At 40.7% G+C, this 25,826-nt stretch overlaps 1 protein-coding gene and 1 long non-coding RNA gene across 5 annotated transcripts in view; one reads left to right on the top strand and one right to left on the bottom strand.

Moving 5' to 3' along the window:
- Positions 1–25,826, bottom strand: part of CDK14 (cyclin dependent kinase 14) — a 614,333-nt gene that overhangs the window by 586,168 nt on the left and 2,339 nt on the right. Inside the window, exon 1 of one of the 4 annotated variants that reach the window (XM_060633844.3) lies at positions 1,030–1,662. The exons of 1 other annotated variant lie outside the window; for it this stretch is intronic. In XM_060633844.3, the coding sequence (XP_060489827.1) occupies positions 1,030–1,120 (91 nt within the window). In that variant the 5' untranslated portion in view covers positions 1,121–1,662. Of the gene's footprint in view, positions 1–1,029; positions 1,663–25,826 lie in introns of those variants that run through there. 2 more of the 4 variants (XM_060633843.3, XM_060633841.3) reach the window with 2 other exon arrangements.
- Positions 2,387–6,162, top strand: LOC144614070 (uncharacterized). Its single transcript, XR_013551604.1, has 2 exons — positions 2,387–2,684; positions 5,940–6,162. It is a non-coding gene; the product is annotated as an uncharacterized LOC144614070 (long non-coding RNA).

Below are 25,826 nucleotides of genomic sequence, written 5' to 3'. Positions count from 1 at the left end.
ATTTTAAGGAATTAAGCACTTTATGCTTAATTTCCATTAACACCTTCATTAACATGGATGACATGTTAAACAAGTGAAACAAAGGCTAGAAAGCTTCTTAGGGAATCCGAGGGGTTATTTTTAGTGCTTGTAGGATTTTCTTGCTGAAAACAGTTACCTGCATAAATGAAAGTTCTAATGTTAGAGGAGGCAGCTACCGTCTTAAGGTTAAAAGGGGTTTTCTATGGCTAACCCTAAAAAGCTAGCAAACCCACTCCACATAATACTGTTGTCACCCTGTTATAGTCCGTGACATGGATTTATTCTTAAATGTCCTAAACATTTCTCAGTCGGTTTTTATTTGTGTATCAGTTGGTTGGTTTAAAGACAATAGCCCCGGAGCTGTAGTAAATGTAAGAAGTTCTGGGGACTTATTTCTAAATGTTCAGACAAGTTCACAGCGCGCATTTATTTGCTGCAATGGAAAGATTCAGAGAGCTTGGGACAGAACAGCCGAATCTCGCTTTCGAGGACCCGAAGTACCGAACAAAAGGTCCCAAGGTATCTGTCCCACTTCCCTTTAGGTTGGATGTGTTAAACAATACGAAGGAACAGCTCAACGTTTCACCAATTTCCAAAGCTAAATTACTGACTAAACACCCCAGAGCGAAACCTGCGCGCAAAAAAAAATAAAAAAATAACAAGTGACCCAGGCGGCCGCTCAGCCCGGTGCGCAGCGGGGCCCGGGGCGTCCCATCGCCAGTCCAACGCGGGCGCGAAAGGCGGAGCGCTAGTGGCGAGGAGAGGAAACCCAAACTGTGGGCTTTATGATCATCCACAAATGATCCCCTAGATCCCGAGGGAGAGGGGTGTCTCTCCTTTCCATTGTCGCCCTACCCCAGGTCCGGGTACTGTTCCCTCCACCGACCGCGCGCAGCACACTCTACACCAGCCCCGGGTGGTCGCCGCTTTGGTGATGCCAGAAGCGCGGGGCGGAGGAGCAGGCGCCGGGGGCGTCCGGCCCGGTGCCCGGGGCAGCGCGCCACTCACCGATGCGGCTGAAACTCTCCGACAAAGTTCTCCGCAACTTCTTCATCTTGCCGATCTTCTCGGCCGGCTGCGGCTCAATGAGGTCGCACATCTGGGCGACGCGGGGCTCCGGCAACTTCCCCAAACTGGTCCAGAGCGGAGCGCAGACAACAGCGAGGGCGCGCGGCAAGAAGGCGGCGCCTCCTCCTCCTCCTCCTCCACCTCCTCCTCCGGCCAGGAGGCGACGCGCTGGGCTCAGGAGGCGAGTGGGGAGCTGCAGGCTCTGCTCCGGCCTGGGCCGCGGCTGGGCGGGCGGGGGCGTTCTACGTGGTGCCGGGGGCGGCCGCCATCGCCGCAGCCGCGGTGGCCCCGCGCCGCGCCGCCGCCGCCCGGCTCATTTTCCCTCCTTTGTAACCGAGAGCAGCGCGGCCGGCGGCCGACAGCGGGGGCGGCGCGGCCGGAGGCGGGGAGGGGACGGGCTGGGAACAAGGTGCGGGAGCCGGGGGTCGCCGGAGCGCGCGGGGCACAGGCGGGGAGAAGTTCTCAGCCCCGAGTTTCGGGCGTTAGGGAGAAAGAGCCGCGGCGCGGAACCGCCACCCGCCCCGCCCTAACCGCCCCTCCCGCCGCTTCCGCCCCGCCTCCCCCTTGGCAAAGGACCCCGGGCTCGGGACCCCAGGGGGACCTTGGCTCCCCGGCTCGGAGTCCGCGTTCTCGGCGGGCCTCTAGCCCCGCTCGCGCCCCCGCGGCGCCCCCTCCCGGCCGCCCCCGCGCGCCTCCCCCGGCCCTGCCCGCCCCGCCCGCGCGCTCCAGGACCCAGGCCGGCGGAGGGCCTCGAACAGGCAGGGCTGGGAGCGGGCCGCTACTGGGGACTCCTCCTCGCGCTTTGGGGAGGCCACCCGAGGAAAAGCTCTGGATCTCGGTCGTTTATGACTGATTTTCTCCTTGCCACGAACGCGTGTGAAAAGGGCGAGGACCTGGGGGGAGGGGGTGGCCACCACCACTACCTCTGGGTCGGGGGAGTGGAAAGGCCTCGGAGACGCACTCAGGTTTGAGGGCGACTTTTTCTTTTCCCAGTTTTGCTAGGGAGGTTGTTAAGTTGGGCCCGTTTTTTTAGGGGAGTCAAGTGCAAAGGCAGAAGCGTCAACTGTAACCCCCCAAGGCACGGTTAAGTGCTGTTTCCTTCACCGCTGTGTCACACTGAGTGACTGATGGGAATGTAGATGCAGCTGATTTCTGATGTAAATACCCAGTTCTATAGTAAATAGCAATGGGATTCTAGAATGTGTTACCAATTCTGGAATATATTAGTAATCTAGAATTACCAATATTCTAGAATTGGTAATTCTAGATTGCCGATTCTAGATTACCAATTCTAGCATGTATTTCTAAATTGGAAGTCTTGGAGCCAAAAAAGATTCCGACCTCCTCTTCCCCGGCCTCAAAAAATAAATTTTAAAAAGGAAGACGTTGGGGGAGGCTTTATAAAATCCCAAAACAAACAGTTCAGGCAGCAAACACACATCGTCTTCATTCTATTAAAACGTGGCGCAGCGAACACTCCAAACATCACTCTCCCAAGGGAGAGAGAAGGAAGATGGGGGAGGGACTGAATGTTGATTTGGGGCCAGCAAACTCCTTATGAATAGAAATTTAGTAATCTTGAGTCATCTGGCTGTGTAAGTAATAAGAGCTTGTGAGTGTGTGACAATGCTGTTTGGTTTAAAGGAAGTTTTGGGGAGTTTGTGTTTTGTTAAAAGATTTTTATCTTAAAACAAAAACTAGCCCCCTGCCTTCCTTAAATTGTGAGGTAGAACACTTCGACTTGTTCTCCTCTGCACTGAGCATATTATAGGGTCTTGATAGATGGCAGCTGATAACAGGAAGTCAAGCCAAGCAAAGGAGGGTGGGGAATTCATCAAGATGCAAGGAGGCTGGGTCCTAGTGACCATAATTAGATATTATAGACAGCACCAATATGGCCTCAGACAGGAGAAAGTTTGACTTTTACCACTTCCTCAGATTACTTAGGGAGAAAGTTATCAGCAGCTATGAATGAAAAAACAAAAGCAACCAATTAAAATACTGATGGGTTCTATCTACCGAGTCAACAAAGTTGAAGAAATAGTTACTAATTTAATAAGCTTTGAGTACTGTGTGTCTGTGGCTATCCTATTCACTCTGACAATGACTAGTTCATATAGGTAAATACACATATAGCTACAGATACAGATTCTCCATTTTACCTCCCCAGTATTTAATATTTCCAACCTTTTTAAGGGTCAACTTCTGCTTGAATAAATCATGGTATATGCATACAAAGGTATAGTAAGTAAACACTTTTTTTAGATGAGATAAGTCAATATGTATTGATGTGCAAATATGTCTAGGGTAACTAAGTAAAAAGCAAATTTATCATTAAATCATTTGTGGGGAAAAATATACAGATGTATGTTTCCACATGCACAGAAAATTTCTCCAGAAAAAGAACAAAGAACGATTAAGTGTGCATACCCAGAATAAAGAGAACATTTCCTTTGCCCTTATACCTTTAACTACAATTTGAATGTTTTACCCAAAGAACACATTACTTATAAATACTAATAAAAATACTAATTTAAAACATAAAAATAATATTTACTTCATTTTTACCTACCCTACTCCAAAACTTCTGCTTTTGCATCTCCAAAATAAACCTCACCTCATTACAATAGTATTCCTAACAGGAGAGATAGTGGTTAGTAATGGACCAAATAAACCTTGTCAATTATGAATAACCAACTTCCCGTTATATGCTTAACAACTTCCTTTGTTGGTTATATATTAAAATGACTAATTTTGTAAGACACTGTGACACAAAGGAGGACATTTTTAACTAGATAGTTTTAAAATGTATACACTTAATAGGATTCAACTCTTTACACAGTTATGTTTCACTTATGTCTTTATCCTACATTTTTAAGTTCCCTGAGGGAAGGGACTCTGTATACAAAAAGTACAATGTTTATTTCATAGTGAGTGTAAGCTAAAAAATTTTTTTTAATTTTTTTTAATGTTTATTTATTTTTGAGACAGAGAGAGGCAGAGCATGAGCAGAGGAGGGGAGAGAGAGAGACAGAGACACAGAATCCGAAGCAGGCTCCGGGCTCCGAGCTGTCAGCGCAGAGCCCAACGTGGGGCTCGAACTCACGAGCTGTGAGATCTCGACCTGAGCTGAAGTTGGACGCCCAACCGACCGAGCCACCCAGGCGCCCCGCTAAAAATTTTTTTAATGTGTATTCATTTTTGAGAGATGGAGGAAGACAGAGCATGAGTGGGGGAGGGGCAGAAAGAGAGAGACACACACAGAATCCAAAGCAGCAGAGCCTGATGCAGGGCTCGAACCCACAGACCATGAGATCATGACCTGAGCTGAAGTCGGACACTTAACCAACTGAGCCACCTAGGTGCCTCATCACAGTGGATGTAAATTAAATGTCAAGTGAATGTAGAATGTATCGCTGCCCCTGAGAAGTGATGTGTTGTCCTCAGAAACAAAGATGACTATCCAGCATCTGTGTGGCATATGTATTTTCAGTGGGAGGATGGATCTGTGCCAGTCCTCCATCCGAACTTCTGGTTCACAAGGTTATAGTTTGGCTGGACTGAATTAAAGGTGCAGTATCTGAATACAAACACATAAACTTACCTAGAGGCTGAACCCAACATGAGTTGACCTTAATCAAATTCATCGATTAAAGCATGCATATATATTAATTAAGCCTTGAGGAGTAGCAACAGTGGCTGGACATCCACCACAACTCATGGGTTCTAGTCCCTACTCTAAATGTTGTGTGGCCTTAAATAAAGTGACTTACCCACTTTCTTATCTATAAAAAAAAAAAAGGGAGGGGGCTTGAACTAGATGACCTCCAGGGTCATACATTCCTGCAAAATTCTGATTTTAAGTTGAATGGTGAAATTTCTCCTCTCCCAGCTTATGTACTAAAAGGTAGATTTATTAATGAGAAGTAATTAACATGCAAGTAAGATGGACAAAGACAAAGACCATCGACAAAAATTAGGTAAAATTTAAGATACATTATTTCTAGTTCTGCTATACATTAATTACGCTTTTATTATAAATGGATCTTGCCCATATAAGAAAAATAGCAGGCTAATATGCTGGCAGTAAATTTTAAGGGAATGAATCCTAATCCAAAGAAGATAAATTATAGAGGATTTGATTAGAATCTATAATCTAGCAAAAGGAGAAAACAGACTTACTGACCTGAAACGGTATGAAAAGATATTATCAGTAAAATAAAATCTATGAAACAAGGATGTCAAGTATGTAGGGAATAAAGTGGGAAAGCAAAATTAAAAAGAGAAAATGTATGTTTATTAATGTAAAATTTTAGAATTTAACCAAAGGGTAAATATTAAGACATACAGTCAGGTTGTAATTATTGAAGTGGTGGAAATTTACCTAATTAAATATCCTCTTAGAAATCTAAATAGTCACCCTAGTTAATTATTTTTAGGATCAAGTATTATCCTCCTTTTTTGAACACAGCCAGCAGGAACTGAAGTAGCACAAGTTTAAGTGACTTATACAAAGTTCCCAATGAGTCATCAGTGAAACTGGCACATGGAATCCAAAACTCTTGTCACCAACTTTTGGTTAATGTCTAGCCTTAAGGGTTCCTCCCCCCCCCCTTTTTTTTTTTTTTTGACATAGAGCAAATTAAAAAAGGGAAGGGGAATGGAGGGTTGTTATATCCACACTTAGGTAAATGGAGCTCCCCATCCTTCCCCCTCCCTGTCTATCCACCACCCATTGCCTAGTGACTCCTAATTTCAATCCCTTTCACATTTACAGGAATCATTCTTGTTGCCACAAACATCCGGGCTTGTGCAGAACTAAGACCTGTATTTGTCTAATTGTTTTATAGGTAATTCTCTGTTTGTTCATCATATATTTCAAGAGACCTAAGGACCTAAATAAATTGATCTACTTGCAAATGGCTGTAGTATGAAGAAGCTGCCAAAACATCCAAATGATGTCACTATTAATTAGCTCAGAATAGTTTTGAAGAAAATAAACTACCAGGGTCAAAGCATGCATTGAAATACTGGTGAACTGCCCTGTCCTATTAAACCATGTTTAAATATTAATGTTACCTTGTTCCTGTTTTCAATTATTATATAATTTGTACAATGGAAGTCCATAGAAGAAAATACCAACCATGACATACCTCACTGAATCATGCTGTTTGGTGTTATTTGTGTGTGTGATACAGATGTGTCATCAAGAAAGGGTCCTCATTTATGACTGTCATCAATTTCAGTGCATCATGTTGCAGATCCATCAGAATTAAACTTCAGGGACCAGTCCTTTAATTGAATTCTGAACATGGATGTGAAAATGGTCAGAAACTAATGTTTTAGTGAACCAAAACCTTATGCCTTTTGGTCAGTACAGACAAGTCCTGTTAGGAACAATATGTTCAGAAATGCAGCTCTTGTATCAAAAACACCCTAATCTTTCTTTCCAAGGCACTTGACAGTTCATCTGCATTCACATGCCTATTCTAATCAAGTGCTTCTAAGCCAAAAAAAGTGTCCATAGGATAATTATGTTGGTGGTGTCATCAGACATATCACATTCCCTAGCAAAACTCACTATTTATTATTTTTAAATGTAATTGAAATACTTATGGTTTTATAATGTGCTATAAATTGATGCTTTTATTTTAACCCATACTACTCCAAGAGACATTATCATTACCACCGTGTTACAAAAGGAAATGAGCCTAGCGATGCCTAGATGCCACCCCAAAATCATCACACAGCTTCCAGTTTTAGATTGAGACACAGTTTGGTTACTAAAAACTTTTCTTTTATAAAGAAATTTTGTGTCATGATATATGACATTTTCTTTTTCTTTTGATACACTTTGGGTATAATCATGGTTGTCCTTTTGGATAGAAAGAACTATTCCAAAGCAGAGAAAGTTCTAAAAACAAACTCAAGCAGGTTAATGGATAGATAAAAACTCCTAAATTCCAGTACTATATTTTCTTTTTTCATACCTTATGGGAAAATATTAAAGGTGTGGTATTCAAAGGTAATACAATTGACTTTGAAAAAGAGGCTCCTTTCTACTCTACTCGGTGCTTGTAAATGAGCTAAACATTCTAAAACTATCACTTATTGGGCCATTGCAGCACGCATCAGAGTAGTGGATTCATAAAATGTAATTTGGTCATAACTAACATTTAATATAATATTCCTCACCTATGAGAATGAGTCATACCAAAATTACTTGGTGTCTTAGTCTGTTTGGGCTGCTATAAATGGAATACCATAGACTGGGTGGCTTTTATTTTTTTTAAATTTTTTTTTTAATGTTTATTTATTTTTGAGACAGAGAGAGACAGAGCATGAATGGGGGAGGGTCAGAGAGAGAGGGAGACACAGAATCTGAAGCAGGCTCCAGGCTCTGAGCTGTCAGCACAGAGCCCGACGCGGGGCTTGAACTCACGGACCGTGAGATCATGACCTGAGCCGAAGTCGGACACTTAACCGACTGAGCCACCCAGGCGCCCCAACTGGGTGGCTTTTAAACAACAGAAATTTATTTTCCACAGTTCTGGAGGCTGAAAGTCAAATAAGGAAACCAGCATGGTTGACTTCAGCTGAGAACTCTCTTCCAAGGTGAAGACCGTCAACTTCTCACTGTTGAGAAGTGGGGAGGGAGCTCCCTGGGACATCTTTTACAAGGGCACTAATCTCATTCATGAGAGCTTCATACTTATAATCTAATCATCTCCCAAAGACCCTCCAAATACCATCATATTGGGGATTGTTTCAACATATGAATTTTGGGGAAACACAAACATTCAATCTGTGCATTTGGGGAGCATTTTCAAAGGATCATTCTAGAGCATCCTAGGCAGAGACTGGAGAAGCAGGAGGAGAAAGGGGCACATACAGATTGAAAAAGACTCCAAGATGATTCTTGTACAACCCCCAACAAGTAGTAAGAATCACTGATTTAGTCCCTTAAATGGCAACATGATGGTTGTTATTTGATGAAAGTCAGATAGGGAAGACAACGTAGAAATATTCATGGAGCATAAAAGACAGTAATGCTGGAGAGGTAACATCCTAGGTGTGTTTCAAATGGTAAAACAGAAACCAGGGATAGGAGCCATAAGATACTCTCAGTTCTAGAACCTTTTGTAATGGCCTATATAGTATCACCAATCCTCTGCTTCTTCATCTGTAAACAACAGAGAGAGAATTGTTCTGGTCCTACCAGCCGAAAATTATCTCCTTTTCCTAATCAAATATATTTGATTTCTTCTAATTACAAACCAAAAAAACAGACATAGGCCAATTGAGCTGAACAGAAAGGATTGAGAGAATCGTTTTCTAGTACTATCTCTATTCTCTTATCACAAGCAAGTAATTTTACTTGACTTCATTTGTGTAATTATCAAATGCTTTTTTAAATTTAAATTCTAGTTAGTTAACATACAGTGTATTATTAGTTTCAAGTATAGAATTTAGTGATTCATTGCTTACATATAACACCTGATGCTCGTTACAAGTGCACTCCTTAATCCCCATCATCTGTTTAACCCATTCTCCACCACCACCCCCCACCTTCCCTCTGGTAACTATCAGTTTGTTCTCTACAGTTAGGTGTCTATTTCTTGGTCAAATGCATTTTGATACTTACCATGTCCCAAGCACTGTGCTAGGAGCAGGATATACTGCAGTGAAAGAGGCGGAGCACAGTCATAGCCCCTGCCTGCACAGAGCCTGCAGACTAGTAAGGGAAAATGAAAAGTGACCCGTTTTATTTTTTTAAGTTTATTCATTAATTTTGAGAGAGAGAGAGCACTTGTGCACACGTGAGTGGGGGAGGGCCAGAGAGAGAGGAAAGAGAGAACCCCAAGCAGGCTCCCCATTGTTAGTACAGAGCCCCACTCAGAGCTCAATCTCACAAAACATGAGATCATGACCTGAGCCAAAATCAAGAGCTGGACGCTTAACCGATTGAGCCACCCAGGCGCACCCCCTCCCCATTTTAAAACAGAGGAAGAACTGGGTGCTATTGATACCGTGCATCAGAGAGATTTCTCTTGCTTCTGAAGGTCAGAGATGTCCACCACGTATACTGAGACCTGAAAGATCCACAGAAGTAGTCAGGTGACAGGCAGGAGTTCCTGGAAGAGAAATCAGCACTTGGGGCCAGATGGCATAGGAAGAACATAGTGCATTCAAGAAACTGAAAGATGGTCTGAATATAGAACAGATATGAAATAGTCTGGTGAATTTGACAAGGACCAAAAAGTAGACACTTTGGTAATCATGTAGTAAAGGCTATGTATGTTTTAGTTACTATTAGAAATGTCAGACAACACTCATGGTACTTTCTGTTCCTCTTAAAAACCCACAAAGCTATAGTGAATGGACTTTTTTAAGCAAAAGTACACATGCACATAGAGAGTAAAAGAAGAAACCAAAACAATTTTGGAAGCTGGAAAAATCGTAATTGAGTAGTTATTGACTTGTCAGTCCCAAGAAAGCTGAATCCTAAGCCAGCAGTTGGCAGGGCTGAGAGGCAACCTACTGAAGGTTGATAACTGAATGTCAAGACACTTAACTTTCTTTCTTCACCTTCTTCCCATAGTTCTGACCAACCAATTGTCCTACAGTGAAACCCACATTTGACAGGCCCAACCATGTAAATTGAGTTGCCTAAAACTTTGTAGTGCCTGTTTCCTAGACATAGGCAGACAGCCAAAAATCTCCAGACAGCTGATGGAATATTCTAATAAGAAAGAGGCCAAAACTAACATAGAAAAGCAACCAGGAAGAAATAAAGACTATGCAGGAGTGGGAGAGGGAGGGTATTAGTATCTTCAAAGATTCAAAGACAGTGAAATACTATAAGATACTGCAGTTATTAGACAAGAACAGGATGCTACAAATGTTTTTAAAAGTAGCGGCCAAGGGGCAAAATGGATTCTTGGATATTGAAAATATCATAGTATAAAATAAAACTTCAGGTGAAGGTTTAAAACATAAAGATGAGGAACTATCCCAGGAAGTAAAAAAAAAAAAAAAAAAAAAAAAAAAGATGGGAAGTAAACAAAAAGAGAAGAGAGATTTTTTTTTTTTTAAGTTTTATTTATTTTTGAGACAGAGAGAGACAGAGCATGAACGGGGGAGGGGCAGAGAGAGAGGGAGACACAGAATCGGAAGCAGGCTCCAGGCTCTGAGCCATCAGCCCAAAGCCGACGCGGGGCTCGAACTCACCGACCGCGAGATCATAAACTGAGCTGAAGTCGGACGCTTAACCGACTGAGCCACCCAGGCGCCCCTGAGAGATTTTTTTTTACATGAGTAAGGTACAGACTAGTCCAGGAAGTTCAATATCTGAATAATGGGAGTTCCAGAAAGAGAGAATGGAGAAAACGGAGGGGAGAAATTATCAAGGAAATTTCCTGGAATGAAAGGACATGACTTCCCCAATTGAAACAGTCTATTGAGCTCCCAAGACAATGGATGAAAACAGACCTACACAGAGACACATCATTATAAAATTGCAAAATCCTGTGGACAAATAGAATATTCTAAAAACCCTCAGAAAAGAAAAACAAGATTCTAAAAAGAATTAGGGACCAGAATGACTTCAGACATCTCAATAGCCACACTGGATGCTAGAAAATAGTAGAAGAAAGTAACTTGTAGAGTTCCCCAGCCAAATTATTCCTTAAGTGGGAAGGTAGAATATACATTTTTCAGACATGGAAAGATAAAAAATGTTGCTTTTATAGGTCATTTCTCAGGAAGCTATCGGAGGATTTGTTCAACCAAAATAAGAAAAGAGAAAATCCAGGAATCCAGGAAATGAGATTCTAATGCATGAGTAAGAAAGGATGATGGTGAAGGGAAAATCTAAGACCACAGCTCTGAAGGAAGCTCAAAGACCAACAAATCTGGTGGACTAGAGTGGGACAGAGGCCCTGGGGGAAAGATCATTGAGAAAATGGCATGGATAGAATAACTGATGTTTAAAGTATGTTGAGGGAAAATTTACCAAACTGAGGGTGTGGACAGTTTAGGAATGTATTAATGATAAATATGTAGAAAGTACACAGTTCAGTGCCCAGAGGTAGGCATGATCACTCGCTCAGGAATTTATTTGACTGTCCAGACACAATGCACCCACCAGTGAATATAAATGAGGTATATTTAGTAATAACACTAAGATGGGGGCTCCCAGGAGGGAAAGGGTTCATTCAGGGGTCTGGTGAGAGAGTGAGCAAAGGGCTAGGAGTAGTCTGGGGCTTTCACTGTGGTTAAAGGGTAGAATCAGCATGGTGGGGATTCCACCTCGCATGGGCTAGAGCCTGAGCTATATTTGAAATTCCTGTCGACTCTTAGAGGTAAAGGCCTATACAGTTCTTCTACTTTTGGTTGCCCAGATGTGGGGGAGATAGAAAAGATGAGTGGAGATTGAAAACTGTCAACAAACATCAAAAATGGCCTCTTTATTACAAAACCAAGTTACAGGGGGCAGGGGGAAGACTGTAATTAACTCAAGAAAAAAACAAAAGTTGAAAAGGAAGGGAAATTTTTCATAGCATAGTATATGCTGTGATTTACAAAGTCCTATCAGTACAGATACTAAATGCAATATAATTAAGTTACAGCCACATTGAGAAGATGAAGAATGGGAAGTGTTCATGTATGTGATAGGTATCATAGGAGTTGGTGAAAATAAGCTGAATCTTCAACTTTTAGAATTGGAAGTCATTGACTTTTTTTTAAATAGCAATATAAACATGTTCTTTAGGGATATGGAAATGATTCCAAAGGAGTCAGGTAAAATAATTAACACTGGTTGCCTCTTGGGAGCTGAAGCATAAGAGATGGCATATAGTAATGTGGGATAGGGTATGTTGGAGGACTGCTGTTTTGTTTGTTTATAACAAGTATGTATGTATAACTTTTTGAACACACATAATTAAATTACCCCCAAATTTGACTTTATCCTTAAAGGTAATGGGGAGCTATGAATCAGCTTGCAGCTCTAAACAATGAGGCTGTGGCATGATAGTGAGATCAAATTTGCATTTTATTAAGATTATTCTAGTTATTTTGTAGAGAACAATTAGAGGGAGGAAAGAATGGATACAGACGTGTCTATTAGGAAGCTTAATCTAGCCCAGAATCTAGACAGGAAGTGATGTTGGCCTGGATTCAGGTATGGCAACAGAAGTAGGTAAAAGACAGATTTGTGAGTATTTTGTGGTTGATTGGACTGTGGTCTGGAAGAGGAAAAATTCAAGACTCATACTGCATTTTCTGGTTTGGACAAGGGGTGGGTGGGGGCCATTCATTAAGATAGGACATCCATAAGAGGAGCAGGTTTGGAGGAAGTGGAATGGTTTTAAGTATCGGCTATCCAAGCAGAATGGCTATAAGGATACTGCAGATGTGGACCTAGAGCTCAGGAGAGAAAGCTGGGCTGGAGACATAGATTTGGAATCAGCAGCATAGGATAACAATTGAAATCTAGGAGTGGGTGAGATTGCTCAGGGAGTGGGTGTCGAGTAACCAGAATCAAAAGCAGAGCCTGAAGGAACATAAACAAGGGCATAAGGAGAGGAGTCAGCAAAGGGAAATGAGAGAGAACAAGCAGAGAAGCGGTAGGAAGGCCTATGTACTATGGAAGTCAGATAAAAAGTTCAACATTATCCAATAAAGTCAAAAGGGTGACTTGAGAGATGGAAACAAATGCACTGGAGGGGCAAAGGGAAGGGCCATGTCTGTGGAGCAGTGGGCCAGTTTGTGGTGTACCTATGAGCCAAGGCATTCATTTTAATCTCTGTTTAACAGATAATAGGAAATTTTCTTGAGACTTTATTATGGGCCAGATATTGTATGATGTTCTTTATATACTTTATCTCATTTAACCCTCAAAACAAAACAATATCATTTCTATGAAATAGATGCTATTATTAACATCCCCATTTTTCAAATGAGGAAGCTGAAGTTTGAAGAAGGTAGTTAATTCCTTAAAGGAATAGAGATAGCAAGCAGACAGGCTGGAATTTGATCTCAAGGGTCTAACTCCAGAATGTACACTCTAAGCATCATACTATACCCTCTAAGTGATCTGCCATAAATAACACTATTCACTCATCCGTTCAACAAGCCTGCTGTGTGCCAGGCACTATTCCAGGTGCTAGTGACCAACAGTGTGCAAAGCAATGCCCCTGAACTCACAGGTAGATAGTAACCTTCCATTGGAGGAGATAGTAAACAAATTTAAAAATTCAAGTATATTTTCAGTACTTAGTGTAATGAACCCTAAGAAAGCAGGGTAAGTTGCTTGACAGTGGCTAGAGAAAATAGCTATTTCAGATCATAGGTCTTCCTAAGATGATATTTCAGCAAAAACCTGCATAAATTCAGTGATCAAGCATGAAAAGATGCATTCCAGGCTGAAGGAAGTGGAAGTGACACCATCTGAGGCAGGGTGGAGGCAGGAGTGGGTGCAGAAAGAGAAATTGGTAAGCCATAAAGTTGGTAAGGGAGGCAGACCTATATCATGTTCAGCCTCAGAGATAAGACTTTAGCTGTTGTTCTTTTTTTCAGTTTATTTTTTAATGTTTTTTTATTTTTTATTTTTGAGAGAGAAAGAGAGAGCACAAGCACCAGCAGGATAGGGGCAAAGAGAGAGGGGGACAGAGGATCTGAAGCGGGCTCTGCACTGACAGCAGTAAGCCCAATGTAGGTCTCGAACTCATGAACCCTGAGATCATGACCTGAGCCAAAGTCAGATGCTCAACCAACTGAGCCATCGAGGCTCCCTATTAGGTTTATTTGTTTATTTTGAGAGAGAGCCCTTGAGTGAGGGAAGGGCAGAGAGAGAGGGACAGAGAGAATCCCAAACAGGCTCCACTCAGTGTGGAGCCAGATACAGGACTCCATCTCACAACAGTGAGATCATGACCTGAGCCAATATCAAGTCAGATGCTTAACTGACAGAGCCACCCAGGCACCCCAGAGCTTAGCTGTTGTTCTAAGAATGATAAGAAGTCTTAGGAAGATTTTGAACAGACCAGTGATAAACTCTGACTCACATTTTATTAACTTGTAAGAGAGCCCAAACTTTGGATTCTGTGACCCTCGCTCTTTACATTATTATCTAGAATTGAGATGCCATGTGGCTACCAAGCACTTGAAATTTGCCCAGTCTAACTTGATACGTACTCTAAGTGTTAAATACACCCCAGATTTCAAAGACTTGGTATTGGGGTGCCTGGATGGCTTAGTTGGTTGATTGTCCAACTCTTGGTTTTGGCTCAGTTCATGATATCACGGTTTGTGAGTTCAAGCCCTGTGTCTGGCTCCATGCTGACAGTGCACAGCCTGCTTGGGATTCTCTCTCTCTCCTTCTCTCTCTGTCCCTCCCTCTCTCACTTTCTCTGTCACGCTCTCTAAAAAGTAAATAAACTTTTAAAAAAAGTCTTGGTACCAACAATAGAATAGATCTCATAAACATTTATATTCATTATATGTTGAAATTATGATATTTTAGATATATAGGGTTGAATAAAATATAACATTCAGATTAATTTCACCTACTTCTTTTTGACTTTTTAAAAGATGTAGCTACTAGAAAATTTTAAATTTCATATGTGGCTTGTGTTATATTTTTATTAGACAGCCCTAGTCTAGACAACTTCCCTTCTGTTCTCAGCTTCATAATGCAGTGAAGACAAATGAAATAACTTGTGTAGGGCATTTTGAGTTTTCTTAAGGAAACACATTATGTAACAACAAGATAAATTATTGAGGATGATAGTCAGCCAAAAAATGTACCATTCTTTATAAGCCAAAGATAATGTTACTGACTTGGTTGTGGTTTTGTGTTGTTTTTCCAACAGTGGTGATGAGTTTGCACAAAGTCATCTGTAATGTTTCTCTCCTCACCCATTCCACCCCCTCCTTATGCTCCCTTATAACTACAACAGCATGTTTTTTAAATACCTGGCCCAGGTTAAGAATGCAGTTCTCCAGCCATGGAAAGTTTTCTCTGTGCAAAGCACTCAGTCTTATATAGGTTTGAACCTCAGTCTATTTAATGTGAAATTCTAATTGTCTGGTATACCCAGCAAGCAGCTTCCAAATGTCAATAATTATATCTATAATCATAATAATAAAACACTCTTGGTTTCTTATATTTAATTTGAAATATAGTCGATTAGAATGTACTCTTACTGAAAAAATTGACACACAAGCTTTGACCAAGAAATTTGTTTTTTTTGTGAGTTTGTATCTGTGAAAATTCTCACAGTTATAAATTAAATCATATTTTGATTTACATACTGTAGCATTAAAAATATTATTATAAGACATTGGGCTTATTGGGGATGATATAACTATATTACTCTATCTGAGGTCTTGAATACCAGTAAGAAAACATAAGCATCAGATGGACCCTCCTTCATCTCTGCCTACTCACTTCTCCTCCCACTTTCTTGTTTTCTCCTGACAGGTAGATGATAGGCCTTCACTCTCAATTTTCAGTCTCTACTGTTAAGCTCTGGATTCATTTTCCTTCTCAAGGACATAACTCGCTGCTTTGCCTAACCTTTCTCTCCTGCGTGTCACAATCTCCTACTCTACTGGATCATCTCCATCAGCAACAAACAGCTTTGAAATCTCTCATCTTTAAACACACACACACACCTCCCTTGTCCCCACATTTCCTTCCTAAACTTTATAGTTTCTCTACTTCTCTTTATGGCAAAATCTTTCAAAAGGGTTGCCTGTAACTCTGCTTCCATTTCTTCATCTCCCATTCATTCTTCAATGTACTAGTTAGGTTTCCTTCCCCCTGCTGAAATCACTCTTGTCAAGAGCAAGCTAAGACCTTCATGAAACCAAATACAAAAGACCTCTCTGTCCTCATCTTATAGTGCTCTCAGAGTACTTGTGATTATGTGATACAGTTGGCTACACCTTGAAGTTGAAATACTCTTGGCTTCCATGATGCTATACTCTGGTTTCCCACCTATCCAATTGGTTACTCATTCTCAATCTCCTTACCAGCTCCTTTGTTTCTATCAGACCCCTAAATGTTGAGGACCCTCAGATTCCTTGGCCTCTTCTCTTTATCTACTCTTTTTGTAGGTCCTTTCAATCATTCTCATAACTTTAATAGCCATCTAATTGCTGATAATCCCCAAATGTATGCCCCAAATATAAAGTCCAGATCCATATACCCATAAGTTGAGTCTCAACTACATATCTCAAACTTTACATGTCTACAAATAAAATACTGATGTATTCTTCTCATACTAAAAGTAATAAGAATATGGGACACCTGGGTGGCCCAGTCAGTTAAACAACCAACTCTTGATTTCAGCTCAGATTATGATCTCATGGTTTCATGAGTTCAAGCCCTTCGTGGGGTTCTACATGCTGACCTCACACCGAATCTACTTGGGATTCTGTCTCTCCCTCTCTCTCTGCCCCTCCCCCACTGACGGTCTCAAAATAAATAAATAAACTTAAAAAAATTAAAGTAATAAGAATAGTAGTAAGACAAGGAGGAGAAGAAGGAAAGGGATAAAAAGGAAGGAAGGAAAGAAGGAAGAAAGGGAAGAAGGATCAAAAGATGGATTACATCTTTGCTCTAACCAAAAATCAAGATGCCCCTTAATTCCCATATTTAATCGTATTTATAATATGATTAACTATATTTAATCCATCAGCAAACTATGTCTTGCTGAGCTCCAAAATGTCTCTTTTCCTTCTATTCATCTCCACCACCACAACTCTAGATCAGGGCATCATTATCTCTCACTTAGACTATTGCTGTATCCTCCCAACTGACCTCCCTGTCTCTGCTCTCATACCTGCCCAGTTCATTTTCATTTTAGCCAAAGGGATCTTTTTAAACCATGAAAGTTCATGTCACTCTCCTGTTTAAACTGTTCCATGGTTTGACAACTTCCTGCTGCCCTTGAAATGAAATCCAAACACCTGTCACTCACAGCTCCACATAGTTCATCCCCAGCCTAACTCCCCCTACCGCCCCAACTCTTCTTCATCTTGGGGTTTTATACTTGCTAATGTTTATACCTGGAATGCTCCCTGACTCTAACCTCCTCCTCTCATTTGAATGACAGGCTTCTTTTCATCTGAGTCTCAATTTAAATGCCATCTCAGAGAGACTTCCAGCTTACCCATTTTCAAGCAACCTTGCTCATTTATTTTTTCACAAAGCCTTGCTTGTTTCCCTCCTTGTATTTCCCACAATTCTGATTGCATACTTTTGTATTTTGCTTTCTTGACTCTCATCCCTTGCCCCTCCCTCTTCATTCCAGATAAGAAGACTGAAATGCTGGTTGGGATAAGACACTGGATGCTGTAGCCATGCCCCTCCTTTCTCCCTTCCTTTGGAAGCCAGCTTGTCTACTGAGTGTGTGTCTTTCTGCCTGCCCTTGTCAGGAGTTTCACAAGAACAAGCCTGTGCTAGTTCACTGCCTGTGGCGAGTGTGAAGCCCAGTTCAGGCCTAAAGTATTAGGAACCCTACTGTGTGATGATACAACTAAGCTATGACCACAGCAACTCCATCAGAAAGAACACTGACATTTTGATCTAGATCTCAATATCTTTGGACATCAGGTAGAGAAGAGAGGGGTGCTATACTGACCCATATAAATACAAATATCTCTTTACTGAAATGAATGGAAATCTAGGCCTGTGGCGTTTCAATCTTCTTAAGAAATGGTATCCTGACTTTAAGCCATACACATGTTAGTCCTAATAAGTGGGGGGGCGGGGGGGGAATGACTAACAAAATAAAAGCAGAGATGTTCTGATTACAGTAGTGATTATATTCATTACTACTTTTTACGTAGCAAGTAACAGGAAGCTCAATTCAGGTTAACAAGCAATAAGAAAAATTCATTGGTTCACATAACTGAATATTGGGGAATTTATCCTCATCAGGGAGAGGCTAATCCTAGATCGAATGACTATGACCAGTTCCCAGGTTTTTTCTATTTCTTGGCTCTGCCAAGAGCTCTGAGTAGCTCAAGATGGGAAAAAGAAACTGTACTACAAACAAATAATGTTTAAGAGACCTCTGCCCTTGTGGTTCAAAGATGGCTACCAGAGATTCCTGGAGTTACTTGTTTTCACTCGTGTCCAGCAGCAAAGAAAGCATCTCTGTCAGTACCGTCTGCCAAAACATATATTTAAAATTTTTTAAATGTTTTCTTTCTCTCTAGCAGCATGGGCAAAATCTCTTGGATTGAATCATGTGTTATCTTGAACTAATCAATTCTACAGTCAGAAACATCAGATTCCAGGTCTTACACGCACAGCAGAGATGGGATCAACTACTAAAAGCATGTGACTGAGAATAAGCTGGGGGTATTCTTGCTGAAGAAAGTGAAGAATAGGTTTTGAATGGAGGCAACCAATCAATGTCTGCATAAGCCTAAGAGGCTTGAATAACTGTAGCCTGATTTACAGCCCTTCTGTGTGGATTCAATCTCTTATAATATACAACCCCCCTCTCTATATTCCAGAGTATTTGTGATCTTCCTTTCTTCTCCTCTTTCTTTCTTTCTTCTTTCTTTCTTTTCTTTCTTTCTTTCTTTCTTTCTTTCTTTCTTTCTTTCTTTCTTCTCCCTCCCTCTCTTTCCTCCTTCCTTCTTCCCTTCCTTCCTTTCTTTCTTTTCTTTTTTCTTCCTTCCTTTCTTTCTTTCTCTTTCTCTCTCTCCCTCCCTCCCTCTCTCTCCCTTCTTTTCTCTCTTTCTTTCTCTCTTTCTTTCTAACTGAATTGGCCAGGATAAACATCTGTGCCCATATATTTGTCCTATTTACAAGGCCCTAGGGGAGCTCTTTGGAATAGTTTAAAATTTTTTAATTTGAAGAAAATGTGTACTAAATATGGGAAGGAGAAAGACCCATTTCACAGGACAAATGTAAAAGACTAGCCACAGTGTTTATCACCCATGCCAAGTTCTAAAGTGCCAAATGAGCAATGGCTTAGAAAAACAAATGCAAGAGACCAGGGTCTTCAACTGGGGGATTGGAGGTATATGGTCTCCCTGCAGCCCGGGTGGGGCGGAAGGTGGGGGTAAGTGGCCATGGATTGTTTCAGATAAACATTCCTAAAATGGAATGACCCAAGAAAGCTCCTGTGGTCAAGGCTAAATTAGGCTGTCTCTCCTTTCCTCTCTCCTGGGCTTTTATCACCTGATAATAAAAAGGACTACCTCACACTCATCCCAAACCTACTAAGTCATTGCCTGGAGTGGAAAAACCTTTAGGGTGCTCAAGAAAGGGTGAATGAAATGACTGTAATGATAGGGAAACTAATCCTTTTGCAAGTCAGATAGACTCCAATTCTCTGCTTTCCACAAAGGGAAGGATAAGAGTTGTCAGATGAGAGATTACTAGAACTAATCTTGATGATAGATTACCATGTTATTTTTGGCATATAACTGAGAAGAATTCAAGGAATTGAGTCCTATTACTGAAACAAAACTCTAACATTCCTATTTATTTATGTAGGTGAAGAGTTTCTCAGCACTTGTTCTGATCTACACATCTTACATTGAGCATTGATGCCTAAGCCTGTTATATCGATTCCTGGATACCTGGGACTTTACTCATCTCACTAAAGAACTGCAATCCCAATACAATTTTACATTTCATGTCTAGTAATTATTCATCAATACTTATAATACATTTATGCTATTTTGAGAAATTGTGTAGACTTTTCTAACACTTAGGACCTTATGGTCACAGAAAAATTTTTAATGATTTCCTTTTATTGACATATTTTCATTACATAGAAGCATGTTACTCATGAAATATTTTAAAGCATAAAAATATATTAGGAAATGGAATGGAAATATAATTTCAAGAAGAAAAACAAACAAAAGACAATTTCCTACAGGTAAAGAAGAACTTATTTACATATACTTAAAATGTATGATAGGGCATCAAATCACTATAGTATTTAGATTCTACTAGATAGTTATCAAATAGTGATGTGACAGTTTATTTTTAAATGTCATTATAATGTGTTGGAATTTATATGTATATTTGCAACTCTTTCAGTATGATGAAGAATTTTAGGCACCAACTTAGAAATGTGGTGAGAAATTTACTGCTTCTTAAAATATTTTTAGGAGTACTTGAGTGCAAATGACTAGAGACAATGAAAGGAGAAAATTATGTTAGACAAGAAAATGAGCAAGGAAAGAACAGGCCCACTGTTGAGACTGATGGCACAGTGAAATATGATGACAAAGGACCTGTCTGTGCACATTTGCTTTTGTGTCCTTTATCAAAGTGAAAGATCTAACAAAGAATGATTGAATGGACATTGGTAAAGGGGAAGAGAAGTTCAAGATGGAAAAAGAAATTATAAGAGTGTACCCCATCTCCCTTGGGTAGTAAGAATAGTAAGGATTTAAATCAGCCAGGATTGGGGCAGCTAGGTAGCTCATTTGGTTGAGCATCTAACTCTTGGTTTCAGCTCAGTCATAATCTCAGACTCATGGAATCGAGGGGCACCTGGGTGGATCAGTTGGTTAAGTGTTTGACTTCAGCTCAGGTCACGATCTCAAGGTTTGTAAGTTCGAGCCCTGCATCGGGCTCTGTGCTGACAGCTCAGAGCCTGGAGCCTGCTTCAGATTCTGTCTTCCTCTCTCTGTCCCTCCCTTTCTCGCATTCTGTCTCTCTTTCTCTCAAAAATAAATAAACATTAAAAAAATAATAATTTAAAGTCTAGGGTCATGGGATCAAGCCCTTCATGGGGCTCTGTGCTGGTAAGCATGGAGCCTGCTTGAGATTTTCTCTATCCCTTTGTCCCTCTCCCCCACTTATGAATGTGCTCTCTCTCTAAAATATAAAAATTTTAAACAATTAAATCAGCATGGATTGACTCAGAATTTGGACTCTGCCACTTCTCATCTATGTGACCATGGGCAAGATGCTTAAGCCTCTCATGTGTATTATGGGCATACTGTGACACAGGTTAAATTTTATAGAATGTAAAGTGCTTTGCTCAGAGTCAAGCATGACAATACATAAATAGTGGCTATTGTAATTATGTAGCTGTGGGCTTTGGAGCAACTTATCCACCTTGAGCTTCACTTCCCTCCTCTCTACCACAGTTATAATAACATCTACCTACTAGGATTACCGTGAGGATTAAACTGATAATAAACCCGAGAACACTTATAATATAAAGAAGGCATTCAGTAAAATTAGTTCTTTCCCCACTTCTTTCTCTAGCTTCCCATTGATTTAGACAATTCTATGGACCCCTGATGGGACATGATGAAAAACAGTCTATTTCCAAATACTAATTTATAAAATACTGTATTGTGACTTTTATTGTGTCTACTGGTAAAGAGACTAAATCTGAAATGATTCTTTTTCTGGTTGATTAAAGAGACCAAGGTCTCATATTACAAATGACTCTACCTTATAGATATGACCTTTCTGCCTTACTAGCGAATCTCATTAATGACAAAATTATTCTCATGAAATTGTGAAAGGCAAATATGTTGCTGATCTATGACCACATAATCAATCCTCTCATAAAAAGGACTTCCTCACAAAAAAAAAAGTTCCTCCCAAGTGTTTCCTTTTCTCTTATGAGTGAAAAGATAAAGCATTTATTAATTTGTGGGAATAAATGTTGTTCATTAATGTGATTCACTTATTTTAGACAGCACCAAATATGGCCTCTCTTTGTAGCTTTGATACAAAACAAAGCCTGGTTAAGATGAGCCAGGATGCCGGGAAAGGAATTGGGGAACCAAGTTTAATGGAAAAGGCAGGGAAGGTGTCTAAAACCACTTCCTCCACTTTAAACTGTGTGATAATGTCCATTCAGCTGTTTCCAGAAATAGGCTGCCAAGTTGTTGTTCCCCATTGAGGAGAGGGGTGTAGTGACACTGAAGAGTCAAAACGCATAGGAAGGCTCCATAGCGGCCAGGATCCCAACAGGAAACAAATGTCACACTCCGAATGAGTGAAAGAAATATGTTTGAAGCAGGATAGTAGGTATGTGGGCATCCATTATACTAGTCTGTCTATATTTGTCCATGTTTGAAATTGTCTATGGTGAAATATATAAAAACAAAGAGAAGAGTGTAACAGACAGACTAATCAAAGTCATGCAAAGCTGTGGGCAGGAATTAAAAAAGAACTAGGGAAGGTGAAGTCTCTGTCTTTTGCTTCCACCCCCCACCTCCACCCCTTGGAGTGGCAACAATGGGAAATGCTAGAACAGCAGTTTGAAGGCACAAGGGAAAGAACCCAACTCCTGGCACCCAGGGAGACCAGAAACTCTAGGAAAGGGCCACTTCTCAGGAATTGTGGCCTTTGGTGGCGGAATGCAGTCGCTGGCAACCAAGGCCCAGCACATACTCTGCAGGTCAGTGCAAACTGACAAAAGCAAGAAATGAAATTCTGTTAAAGGTCCCAAATTATAAAGCTTTAGCTTTTCTTCCACAGTCTCTCTTCCTTCTCTCCTGACCAGTCATGGTTTTAAATGTTTCAATTGAAAACCTTTCTAAATGAAAAATTAGAAGTTTAAATTATTAACATGAATTTTGCCATTTACAGTGTACAATGTTATTTATTTATTTATTTATTTATTTATTTATTTATTTATTTATGGTTTGCTTACTTACTTACTTAAGCAATCTCTACATTCAACATGGGGCTCGAACTCAAAACCCGGAGATCAAGAGTTACATGCTCTTCCTACAGAGCCATCAGGCGCCCTTATCATGTGCAATGTTCATTTTAGATGCAACATGACAGCATTTAACACATGCAGGATCACTGAAATGAAACAATTTGTATTTCATAGTTTGTATGTACATATGTATTTTTTTTAATTAGAAAAATATAAACACTGCACAAAAGTAACCCGTTTGTTTATTTCACTTCTTTATATACACACATTGTACTGACACTGTGCCTTTGGCTTACTGATGAGCAAAGAGGAACTAAAAAGAAAAGCAACTGTGGATTGTCCTATCTTTCTCTTTCTTTCTATGGTATCACTTTTAGTGTAAGTGGTTGGCTAATACAATGAAGTAACATGAGTAAGAAAGGATATGGTAAGAGTTCTTTGGCTGTTTGTGTTTCTTAGAATGGTATTCATTACCTTTTTTCTGAATTTGAAGCAAATTTTAGTTCAAATGGAAGGAGGCATTTTAGGGTTTAATCAGTCATGGATGTGATATGCTTTACCTTGTACTTGCTTTGAGTCTCACTTAACTCCACAGATGTACAGGAATCCTATTATCATGGGGCACTGGAGATGCTATATGCAAATGGTGCAACCAGAAATGGCAGAAACATATAATGCATATCTCCTCTGTTCATGTATCAGACCTCACTAACAAAACACATGTTCAAAGATAGAATTAGGAATTTCAAAATTGTGTCAGCAAAGCATTAAGTCAAGTGTGGGACCCTTCTCAGTATGTGGCCCTATTGACTACACAGGTTTCACACTCTGCTGCCAACCCCATGACCAGGCAAGGAAGGAGCCAGGGTATCAGTGCCTTTTATTCTAGTTGCCCCACCTCCCATAGGTATCCTCACTGGTGGATCCTGTTAGAAAGCAAGGGATCCAGGGATGCATACAAGGAGAATAGTCTCCTGAGTTACAGACTAGGGGAGAGAAGGGTGGAGACGGGGTCTGGAGGGACAAACAGAATACCCAAAACAGACTGCTAGCTCTCATATCTCTTTCCAAAAATTGCAGTTCCTACTTAATTCAGCTAAGATAACAAGGACCAGGTGGGCCCCAGGTGTGGCTCCAGATGTTTATGGGGGCTTACGCTGATGCAGTTTTGTGAGCCCTCTACAAACGTTAATTAATTAAAATTGCAAATATAAACTCAGTATAAACTGGCTATTTATTTAGAATGAGAAAAGAAACCACAGTAAAATATTGGAGCTTGAAAGGTTCGAGTCCTCTTCTTCTGAGGTCTCTAGGAAACATACCAAAAATGTCCTACACAGACATGCTTCCTGATTGCACCCTGGATTCCCCTCCCCTCCTAGAACACTCTACAACTCCAAGCAACTCCCACCACTCACAGGGGCCTGGGGAATTGAGGAGCCTTGAAGATTAAACTTTATTAGCTTTATGATAAATTTCTCTGTAGGCCCCAAAACTTAGAACATAGAATTAAATGACTGTGGAGCAGAAGCATTTCCTAGCGGGCTAAAATTGTGGGCCCTTGAGCCGTGATGTGACTCCTTCCCCTATTATACATGCCAGAGGCAGTGAGCACAGAGTTTGGGCTCCTCTGATCTAATGCTTTTTCACTGTAGTCAGGAAATTCCATTAAGGTTCAGATACACTATATAGGAAACTGAGGAAGTAGTGGATAGTCATGGCCACTCCTTTGCATCCTTTATTTATTATCTATCACTTGCACTGCTTGTTGGCTAAGTTGGAATAAGCCAAAGGGAAAACAACGTTAGGACTCATTGTTCTTGGTCACCTTCAAATCCTGACCAGACTCTGTGGCCTAATCAACAGGTTCTTCTGTAGGCATAAAATATTATTGGGCTTTCCTCATAGCAGCCAAGGCAACAGTAGGGCCCATTTAGATTCAGAAAAAAAGAAGCAACAGTTCAATTAGATAAAAGGGTTGCCCTGGATACAGTCCTGGGGTCTGCACAGGAGCCCAAGGGAGGAGGGAAATAGGTGGATGAGGACAAAAGAAAGGAATTACAGGTATATTTAGGAAACTGCAAAGATGATAAAGAAAGATTTCAAACTTTGCTAGGGTCCTGGGGTTGGTGAACTCACTATTTGCTTTTGATAAGCATGGGGGAAGCTGCTGATATCTGAACTAAGAACGTGGGCTTAACGTGAGAGCATTTGATCTAAATAAGATAGCACTTAAGTCCATAAGTTCAAATCTTGATCTTAGTTTTTAAAAGCTATTAGACTTTGGTCAAGAAACAACTCATTCTCTCTGTGCCTCAGTTTTCTCATCTGTAAGATGAAGGTAAACTACATTAAATTACATTATGTCAAGCCACAACACATTATCTTATTGTGTTGTATTATACGGAGCTCACCTCATAGTGTTGTGTGAGAATTAGATAAGCAAATCCTTACAAACACCACCACTTACAATAGTTCTTAGTACATGTGAGATAATAGAAAGTATCTATATTGGTCTCTGCCCACAGTTCCTGGCACAGAGTTCCTAAAATCCTTGCAATTTCCTAAGTGATAAGGGCATTAGGAACATCTTCTGTTCCAATATTTGGTCTTTGACCACAATTCCTGACACAGAGCTCCCACATCCCTTGAAATGTCTTGGATGATGGCAGTGTATTTTTTTTTTTTGTTCTAACAAGGTGACTCTTAGCGGGCACCTGGAGGGCAGGCTGGTCACCGGAAGACTGAGCCACAATTAGAAGCTTGGATTGTCAGCCTACCTTCTAGTCTCTAGAGAAGGAAGAGATCTGAACATGAAGTTAGTGATTGTTCATGCCTCCATGATGAAGCTTCCATAAAAATCCCCAAAGTACAGGGTCTATAGAGCTTTTAGGTTGGTGAACACATGCAGTGCTGGGGGAAGACATGGAAGCCCCATGCCCCTTCCTCCATACCATGTCCTCCCTGTCTCTTCCACCTGGATGCTCATTTGTATCTTTCATCATATCCTCTAATAAACTGGTAAACAGAAGCAAGTGTTTTCCTGAGTTCTGCGAG

This window comes from Panthera onca, chromosome A2, assembly GCF_046562875.1.
Source record: "Panthera onca isolate mPanOnc1 chromosome A2, mPanOnc1 haplotype 2, whole genome shotgun sequence".
Taxonomy (NCBI): Eukaryota; Metazoa; Chordata; class Mammalia; order Carnivora; family Felidae; genus Panthera; species Panthera onca.
The sequence above is the reverse complement of the archived record's forward strand: the minus strand, read 5'-3'. Positions and strand labels throughout refer to the sequence as shown.